General features: G+C 39.2%; 1 protein-coding gene across 1 annotated transcript; it reads left to right on the top strand.

Moving 5' to 3' along the window:
* The first annotated feature begins 4,189 nt into the window (after positions 1 to 4,189).
* On the top strand, positions 4,190 to 5,773 carry LOC148038570 (uncharacterized). The gene is made up of 4 exons (XM_087675264.1): positions 4,190 to 4,352; positions 4,479 to 4,618; positions 4,685 to 5,130; positions 5,416 to 5,773. The coding sequence occupies exons 1-4, from the start codon at positions 4,190 to 4,192 to the stop codon at positions 5,771 to 5,773; spliced, it is 1,107 nt and encodes a 368-aa protein (XP_087531390.1).
* Positions 5,774 to 9,603: the final 3,830 nt, after the last annotated feature.

The raw sequence follows: 9,603 nt of genomic DNA on the forward strand, positions 1-9,603 counted from the left end.
TTGCTTCTTTGAAAGTTTATCTAGATAGGTTTTTGGCAATGTTAACTTGGATGAGTTGCCACTGCATAAGCACATCCTTGAAAATCTCGTCTATCTCTTCCAAATTGAAAATTGCCACATACTTGATATATATAATCTCTGCAAGACTTTTTAAATGAGTTGTGTTTTATTCGATTGATGAAAATCTTCATTTTGAAAAACATTATCTATCTCTTCCAAATTATTAAGATTTTTTGAACTCATTTTAATAGTTTATTTTTTCATATTTTCACCTTGGTATTCATTCATCTTTGAGCATCAAACACCTTTGGATCTTTAACACATTCAAGCCTTCGGCAAGACCTATGTATGGATCTAGACAAACGAACATCCATTAATAGGGTTTGAAAAGAGAGAGAGAGAGAGAGAGAGAGAGAGAGAGAGAGAGAGAGAGAGAGAGAGAGAGAGAGAGAGAGAGAGAGAGGAGGTAAGGCATGGCCATATATGCATTTGGTTATGCGTGTTGGGCTTAATACGTGTGTATTCTTTCACTTTTGAGTCTAGGATAGTGCATTCAACTCCATTGAATGCAATTGATTTGGTTGAATCAAAGAAAACAGCCACAACATCATCTCTTCGACGCTTGCTTGCTTGGAGCTGTTCACATGGGTATGGGAGATAGTTATTCTAATAATTGTATTTTCGTCAAGGTATTATGTTCTTTTTGGGGAGATAGTCATTTGTGTATTTTGTTGCAGCCAAAATGTGGAGTTTAATAGAGTGAATAAAGTTAATGTGCGAAAGATGAATGAAGTGGCAAGGCAATAGGGAGGGCATGTTAGTAAATCCACAAGGACATCAACGATCCGAAGAATCACAAAGGCTGCTTCAAGTTATTTGGGGTTTAAACACCTCGAGACCAAGATGAATGAGTTAATGGAATTGCATGTGAGTTTATCCACACATGCTGATCATGCACTTGCCATTTACTCTGCAAAGATGCATGAACAAGCTAAAGGTTTATACGGTGTTGTGTGCGAGACAAAGCACACCCAGAGTGTTCTTCAACAAGTCTTGAGTGGTTTGGGTGGTGAAGCGAGGGAACTTTTGGCAATTGTCTCTGAGACAAGCAAGTTAATGAATTTATTGTTGAATTATATGTGGGCATCGTTTTGGGGGCTTGGAGATGACCACGAGCCTGTGATTTGCCAGAGGGGTTGTTGACTACCGTTCTTGCAGTTTCAAATGAATGTTAATAGATTCAATGCCTTGCTATAGCAATTGAGTCGTCAAATGAACGGTCCCAATTCAGGAAGACTTGCTTGGATGAGGCTTATGATCTATTATTATCTCGCTTATATCTTATTTGAAAGTGCTTGGACCAATGCTTTTTTTGTGATGATGTGTGCTTCCTTTTTGTGAAGCTTATATTGGTTTTAATGCAACGATGTGATACCTCATTCTTGAGGTTTGATATAAAAAGAGTTATCATGTCTTGCAATGTGGATACAACTTTTTTTATTTTTGTAGTGTAGTGCATGCGAGAGTAATATTCTCTAATTGTATATGGTCTAATTGTAATTGTAATGATAGAATATTCACCTCACACACACACACACACACACACACACACACATTTGGATGAAGGTTATGATCTATTGTTGTCTCACTTATGAAGATATTGAAATGCTTGGGCCACTGCTTTTTATGTGATAATGTGTGCTTTCTTTTTTTGTAACGAGACTAAATTGAGTAAATTGTATCGCGTACCTACAATATGGTGTGATGTCTCTTTCTTGACGCTTGATTTGTACAAAGAATTATTATTATCATGTCAAATAATGTGGATATATAACTTTATTCATTTTTGAGGTGTAATGCATGTGAGTAATATTCTCTAATTGTATGGTCTAATTGTAATGTTTGAATATTCATCTCTCTCTCTCTCTCTCTCTCTCTCTCTCTCTCTCTCTCTCTCTCTCTCTCTCTCTCTCTCTCTCATATTAGTTTCAATGTCTAGGAACTTGCTATGGATTTGAATAATAATGCGTATTCTTTCTCTTTTGAAGAGTTTTTAAATATTAAATATATTTTTATTTTTAAGTATATTGCCTAATTCTTGAGATTTGATCTATAGAAACACTTATTATGTCTTGCAATCTACAGAGAAGAGTTCATTGATTTAAGAATCCTAACGTTTTATAGTTTATTGCGCGTTCATGTTGAAGAGTGATGTTTGGGTTTGAGTTATATGCTTTGGGGAATCGCGCGCCGGTTAGATATAGTTTTTTTCCGTTTGTCTTTGGGTTAGATATCTAATTGTATAGAATATATAAAAATATATGATGATTCTAATTTTGACTACTATTGTTTCTTGCACGTAGGAGGATTGTGCTGATTTAAATTGCTATAGTATTTTGGATTATGTGATTCTAGATTGATTCTACTTTTAAGTCTTTTTGAAAATACTAATCCCAATCATGTCTCTCCTTGAAAGAATGCATGTTTTCTCTTCATGTGCAGGCTTTGTGAGAATCCAAACAATATGGGATTAAATAATCAGAGAATTAGCAGGGATTATGTGTTGCATATTCATAGGCATTGACTCAACTCTACACGACTGGAGGGGGTACAAAGAGATGTGTTCTGCTATAGTTGAGTTTCAGAACATTTTGCAAGGAGGGGAGATGTGAGGCTCAAGTGCAGGGGTCAGTTTTGTTTGGTAAACATTGTTGTCGAAATGGAAAAGTAGCATTGCCACAGTTGCAATATCCACCACAGCTATTACATGATTTGTTGCATGGTATGCATCCTCAAAGTAGAGTATTTAAAAATAATATACGAGCATATAATAGTGCTCTTGCATTTGTGTCACTTGGTACCAATGTTGATGAGCTTTTGTTTGTTGTGGGAAATTCTTATACCTTTAGAGTGCATGGCTCCATTTATCATTGCATAGGCCCTTTGATTCCTAATGTGCAACTACAAGAAGGGCCAAGATTTGCACAACTTTATGTTTATGATACTGAGCATGAGTTATCTAATCGATTGGATGTTATGCCTAATTTATTGCCAAATTTGCTTGGGGAGCTTCAGTCTATGATGCATCAACACAATGCATATGCACAAGCTTTTAGATCCATGGGTATGCAATTGCAAAACAATCCCTTGCATGATTTGAGAATGACTATTTTTGGGGTTCAACATGCTAACAGACAATACTTAACTCTAGTGGCAACTAAGGTTGCGGCTATCATGCCAGGACAAGGTGATGAGAAGATCATCGAGACATACATGTTTACAGTTGAGATGGACGATGTATTGCTATTTCAAACTTGCATAGGGCATACATGCCAATGCTATATGTTCTTCTTTTTCCTATGGATGATGATGGTTGGCATGTAAAGGTACCTTGTAGTGGTGTTATTGTTCCAATTAATATACATGGATTGTCTAATAAGGACTGTGTTACTCAGATGCAATTTTATGCATTTTGACTACAAGTGTGTGAGGACACTGAGGTCTGCATGTTGCAGGGTGGTCGATTGTTGCAACAATTTATTGTTGATGCTTACTGTACTATAGAGCAATGTAGGTTGGCTTGGTGTCGTCAAAATCAATTAGATTTACGCTCGGAAGTTTATAAGGGCATAGCAAATATGATGGAAGTGATGGATAATGGGCCAACGGGGGATTATTGGTGCCTCTATTGGTAAAAGGGTGGTTTTGTCATCTTCTTTTATTGGTGGACCAATACACATGTATTAGTTGTATCAAGATGCCATGGCTATAGTGCGGAGTAAGGGAAAACCTAATATGTTTATAACGATGACATGTAATCCAAAGTGGTTAGAGATAACTAATGCTTTGTTGCCTGGACAGACTACTTATGATCCTCTTGATTTGACTGCTCGGGTATTCCATAAAAAACATGTTGATATGATGCATACATTGCTGAAAAGGAATGTGTTTGAGAATGTTGCAGGCTATGTTAGTGTGATTGAGTTTCAAAAGTAGGGACTACCACATTCTCATACTTTGCTAATTTTGAAGCACCCTTTTAAACCCTATGAAGCATGCCATTATGATAGATTTGTTTGTGCTGAGTTTCTTGATAAAGCAAAGTTTTCAGCTTTGTTTGAAACTATCTCAAAATGCAATGTCCATGGTCCTTGCGGTGCAATGAATCCCAAGAGCCCTTGCATGCGCAATGGTTGATGCACTAAAAATTTTCCCTCAGAGGTTTGTGAATGTAACAACTGTTGATAGCTCTAGCTATCCTGTTTATAGAAGACGAGATGATGGGAAGACGGTCACAATAAAGGGTAATACTATTGATACTCGATGGATTGCTCCATACAATCCTTACTTGAGTAAAAAATACAATGCACATATAAATGTTGAGGTATGCTCAACAGTGGTAGTTGTTAAGTATTTGTATAAGTATATATACAAGGGACATGATCATGCAACCATTAAATTTTTTGTTGGAAACTCAGGGTTAAATGGTACGACCTTTCGTGAAGTGGATGAGATCGACAGTTATTTAGATGCACTCTATGTTTCTGCTTCAGAAGCGTGTTGGCGAATATATGACTATGCATTGCACAATGAGAAGCGTGACATACAACGGTTGCAGGTGCACTTGCCTGATGAGAATTATGTGGTGTTTCAAGATACATACAATATATAAGATGTTATGCAGAATGAAGATATCATGAAAACTACTCTTACAAAACGGTTTGTGTGCAATCGTATTCATCCAGAGGCTCGAGCTATTCGCTATCAAGACTTCTCAGTGTATTGGGTGTGGAATGCACAACGAAAGGTATGGATGAAGAGAAAGCGTGGAAATACATGTGGTCAAATATACTTTGTGCCCCCCACATCTGGTGAGCGTTATTACTTGTTAATACTCTTGACAGTGTCTCGAGAATGTATATATTTTGATGATTTGCATACTGTTGGCAATGTGGTGTACAACACCTTTAAGGAAGCCTGCATTGCAAAGGGCATGTTAGAGGGTGATGATGAGTGTGTTGTGTGCTTGGAAGAGGCTGCATCTGTACAAATCAGTGCCCAATTGCGCGCTTTGTTTGCTGCAATTTTGGTCTTTTGTGAGCCTGCGCAGCCTGGTCAGCTTTGGGATAGGTTTATGTCACCAATGGTGGAGGATATTTTTTATAAGTTACAGCTAGAGCATATGCATATATCTTCTACAGTTCTACAACAAGAGGCATCAAAGAGGGCTTTATTGCATCTTCAGGATCTTTTACGATAGCATGGGCGAAGATTGTCTGACTTTGATGGATTGCCAGAACCTCATCAAACAGATTCTCAGTTGTGTGCTAACCCTCTTTTAGAAGATGAATATGCATATGATATACTAGAGCAACGTAGAGTTTGTGTTTGTATGGAGGCAATGTTGAATGACAGACAGAGAGTTGCATATAATGTAGTTATAGGTGCCATTGGTGGAAACTCTGGGGATGTTTTTTTTTGGGATGGTCCCAGTGGGTTTGGAAAGACATTTCTTTACAAGTGTTTGCTTGCTAGGTTGTGCAATGATCGCCACATAGTATTAGCAACAGCATCATCTGGCATTGCTGCTTTGCTTCTACATGGCGGTCGTACTGCTCACTCGAGGTTTAAAATTCCATTGGATCTATGTAATCGATCCACCTATAATATTCTTGTTCAGAGTGATCTTGCTCCATTGTTCAGACAGTCGAGCCTTGTTTTGTGGGATGAGGCTCCCATGATGCATAGGTTTGCATTTGAAGCTGTTGATTAAACTTTAAGAGATATTATGAGTTGTGATAAACCATTTGGTGGAAAGGTTACTTTGCTTGGGGATTATTTTTGGCAAATCCTGCCCATCATGATGAAGGGCTCCCATGAAGATATTGTTAATACGGCACTATATTACTCTTATTTATGGCAGTATGTTAAGGTGCTAAGGTTGTCTGGAAATATGAGGATGTCAACTGCTGGTGGTATAATGGATAATGGATTTGTTGGTTGGATTCAAGGGATAGGGGATGGAGTGTGTATTACGGAGAATTGTGATAAGTTACATATTCCATTTAGCATGGTATTGAAAGGGCGCTCTATTGAAACCTTGGTTAATAGTGTACGGTGAAGTGTCCACGGTGAGAGACTTTGGAGCATATTTCAATGAGCATGCTATACTTGTAGTGAGAATACAGAGGTGGCTTCTTTGAATCATTGTGCATTGCAATCGATGTCAGGAGAAGTTATATAGTACTATAGTGCGGATTCAATTGCAGAGACGGGTGATAGCTCATTTTTATACTCTGTAGAGTATTTAAATACACTAGATCTTGGAGGTGGATTTCCTCCCCATCTATTGCTGCTAAAGATGAATGCACCTATTATTCTGCTTAGGAACTTAAATCCAACAAAAGGTTTGTGTAATGGTACACGGTTGATATGTAAGGCATTCAATAAAAAGGTGGAAGATGCTGAGATAATAACAGGGACAAATGTAGGGGAACGAGTTTTTATTCCTATGATCCTTTTATTCCTAGCACCTTACAATTTCCGTTTGTTATGAGGTGGAAGCAATTTCCTATTCGACTGGCATTTGCTATGATGATCAATAATTCGCAAGGCCAGACATTGTCTGTTGTTGGTCTTTACTTAAAGACACCAATATTTACACATGGACAATTGTATGTTGTATTTTCAAGGGTGAAATCCTCATCCAGTGTGAGGGTCTTATTGGATGAGGATGGAAGCACTATGAATGTCACGACAAACATTGTGTACAAGGAGGTATTTCAGAAGATGCAATGAGGTGCATTGCTTTTTTGCAGAGATGCATACAGAGATGAATTTTTTGGAGGGTGGAATGATATGATTACATTTTTATAGAGATGTGTCTAATGAATTTTGATGGCTTTGTAGTCCCTGCTTGGTGTATATGTGAAATGGCCTTTGTGATGTATTCGATTGGCATATACTCGATGGTAATTGAGTATATATTTCCTACACTGTATATAAGTGTTTATTTGACTTTTGCATATGCCTACTCCAAGCTGGGGTTATTATCCAGCTTTTGAGTATCAGAAGGAATTGCAGTGTATCTTGCACACAGTGACAACACATGATATTATAAGAAGAACGCTTGCAAGGGTCATTGAGCGTTTATATGATGATGTCAACATAGAGATTTTACTTCCAATTTTTATTGAGGTGGTGCATTGTGGGTATATTCAATGTTTTCGAGTCCATATAGGTGAAGCTGAGCAGGAAAAGAGGTTTCTACAATCTCACACTGATAGAATACCGAGGGGGTGGCTGACGTATGAATTTAAGGACCTTGGTTGTTTTGTGACGCTACATCAAGCTGTGACAATGCCTGCCGAGTGGTTTGCAAATGTTAAGCCAGATATTGTTATTCCAATGTTAAGTGATCTTTGTCAATTGTTAGATGTGTTCACGTTTACGTTGTGGGCTTTTAAAATGATAGGCGCAATAAAGAGAGGAAAAACTATCATGTCCCGTGTACCATCACTGGGACAAAGCGTGGCAATGAGACTTGCTTCACCTGAGCATGCTGTGTTGGAGAATGGAATTTTTCCTAGTGATTCCTCAAAGAAAAGAAAGCTTTATTTTGGTTAGGCCCCATGGAAAGTTTCAATATTTTTGTAGCGTTTGGATGTAGATGTATAGGTGTAATCAAGAAGTGACACTTTGTGGTTTGTTGATACTTGGATTTATGGTACAAAGTTATCGGCTCTGGAGCAAGCTTTGGTTTTGGGCTTCGCTTCACCTGTGTGGATTGTTTAATATACTAAGAGTCTGTATTTGATGCTTGGATATGCTTACAATTTGTGGTTCATTTCAATGTAGCAATGTTATTTATTATCGTAACATCGAATGATCATGTAGAGCTACTTCTAGCTATTGCGCATAGCAAGTATGGATGCAACTGCAATATTGGTATATGGTCATTGCATGTATATATATATAAGTATATGTACTCCTAGATGCATGTTTGACCTTTTGTACATGCCTGTAAGAGAGAGAGAGAGAGAGAGAGAGAGAGAGAGAGAGAGAGAGAGAGAGAGAGAGAGAGAGAGAGAGAGAGAGAGAGAGAGAGAGAGAGAGAGAGAGAGAGAGAGAGAGAGAGAGAGAGAGAGAGAAAAAGAAAGATATATTAACGTCTTCTAAAGACCAAAACTGGCCTATGAGACAAACTGTGATATAACTGATGAGGTCCAGCTATCCAAAATAAAAGTGTTGAATGAAAAGCTAAAAACTGGAAACTGAAAATACGGTGCTGTGAGTGTGATAAGTATCGTGTATGTGTATGTGCGTATGTAGCTCTGGTACTCCAGATAATGGCTACAAAAGGGGAACAAATGTCGGCTGTGATAGGGGAACAACTGTCGACTGTGATAAAGTGGTGCGATGTGTATATGTAACAGATGCAGGGAGATATACTATCCTGGGATGTAGTAGCAATCGTCGAAGTCGCTAATAGCAGGTGACCCCTCCTGGATACAGGATGTGGTACATCAGCGGTGGAGAAAGACCAAACTGGAGATCTGAGATCCAATGTGTCGAGTGTCGTCGGATCTCAATCTGCTGTCGATGTAGATCAAGAATCCTCCGGATCTCCTGTCGGTGTGGCTGTGGGGTCCGAAACCCACGGATCCTCGTGCGGCGTCGGGTACACTGGTCCTCAGCCTACTGTAGTGTGAGCCCAGAGGTCTGGCTAGAGGCTGGTATAGTAGCTCTCACTGAGAGAGAGAGAGAGAGAGAGAGAGAGAGAGAGAGAGAGAGAGAGAGAGAGAGAGAGAGAGAGAGAGAGAGAGAGAGAGAGAGAGAGAGAGAGAGAGAGAGAGAGGGAGAGAGGGCGTGAGCGAGTGAATGCGAATAGAGGAGGGGAGAGGTGTAAAAGGGGTGAGAGATAGAGTAGAGGAGAGGGGTAAAAGAGGGGAGGGAGTGAGAGGTGACAAGGGGGGAGGGAGGAAGAGATAGAGGTTTTGGAGGGAGAAGAAAGATAACAAGGGAGGAGGGAGGGAATGAGGATGATAGATGTGACAAAGAGAGATGGGTAACAAATATACAAGAGAAGAGTCGCAAATGGAGGGGGGGTGAAGATAGGTAGGGAGAGGGAGGAAGAGGCAAAAAATAGTGAGAGAGATTCGGGATAGAGAGAATATGGTAAGCAAGCATATAGTTTCCATGCACATGGATGTCCTCCATTCCCATAGCCAACTCCTCAACTTGCCTCCTTGTGAGTATGGCCAAGTGCCCAAATGACAAACAACACAAATGACATATGACAAACTTGCCCCCCACCACTTTCTCCAAAGGGGAACCTTCATATCATCATCGACATTTGATAATAGTAATGGGTCTACTCATTCCACTTAACTATGTTCCCTTATAGCTTTAATAGACTCTTGCTCTAGTTGCTCGCATGTGTTGATTAGCTCTCATTTTGACTCATCTAGGCACTTGAATGGTCTCGCCATGTATTAGAAGATAATTCTTTTGGATTAAATGTGGATGTTGGAGATAAAGGTGCCTATGCCTAACCACCTGCGTATTCATCACACTGACAGTACTTGCACACTACAAGTGGCA

This window comes from Lygodium microphyllum, chromosome 3 (assembly GCF_053477565.2).
Source record: "Lygodium microphyllum isolate KBCC chromosome 3, Lygodium_microphyllum_v1.1.10, whole genome shotgun sequence".
Lineage (NCBI taxonomy): Eukaryota > Viridiplantae > Streptophyta > Polypodiopsida > Schizaeales > Lygodiaceae > Lygodium > Lygodium microphyllum.

Excerpts from the sequence above, each read along its gene's own strand:
- LOC148038570 (XM_087675264.1), top strand. The coding sequence starts at position 4,190 with ATGGTTGATGCACTAAAAATTTTCCCTCAGAGGTTTGTGAATGTAACA. Across the intron at positions 4,353-4,478 it reads TCCATACAATCCTTACTTGA|GGTTAAATGGTACGACCTTT; the intron begins GTAAAAAATACA and ends TTGGAAACTCAG. Across the intron at positions 4,619-4,684 it reads GTGACATACAACGGTTGCAG|AATGAAGATATCATGAAAAC; the intron begins GTGCACTTGCCT and ends GATGTTATGCAG.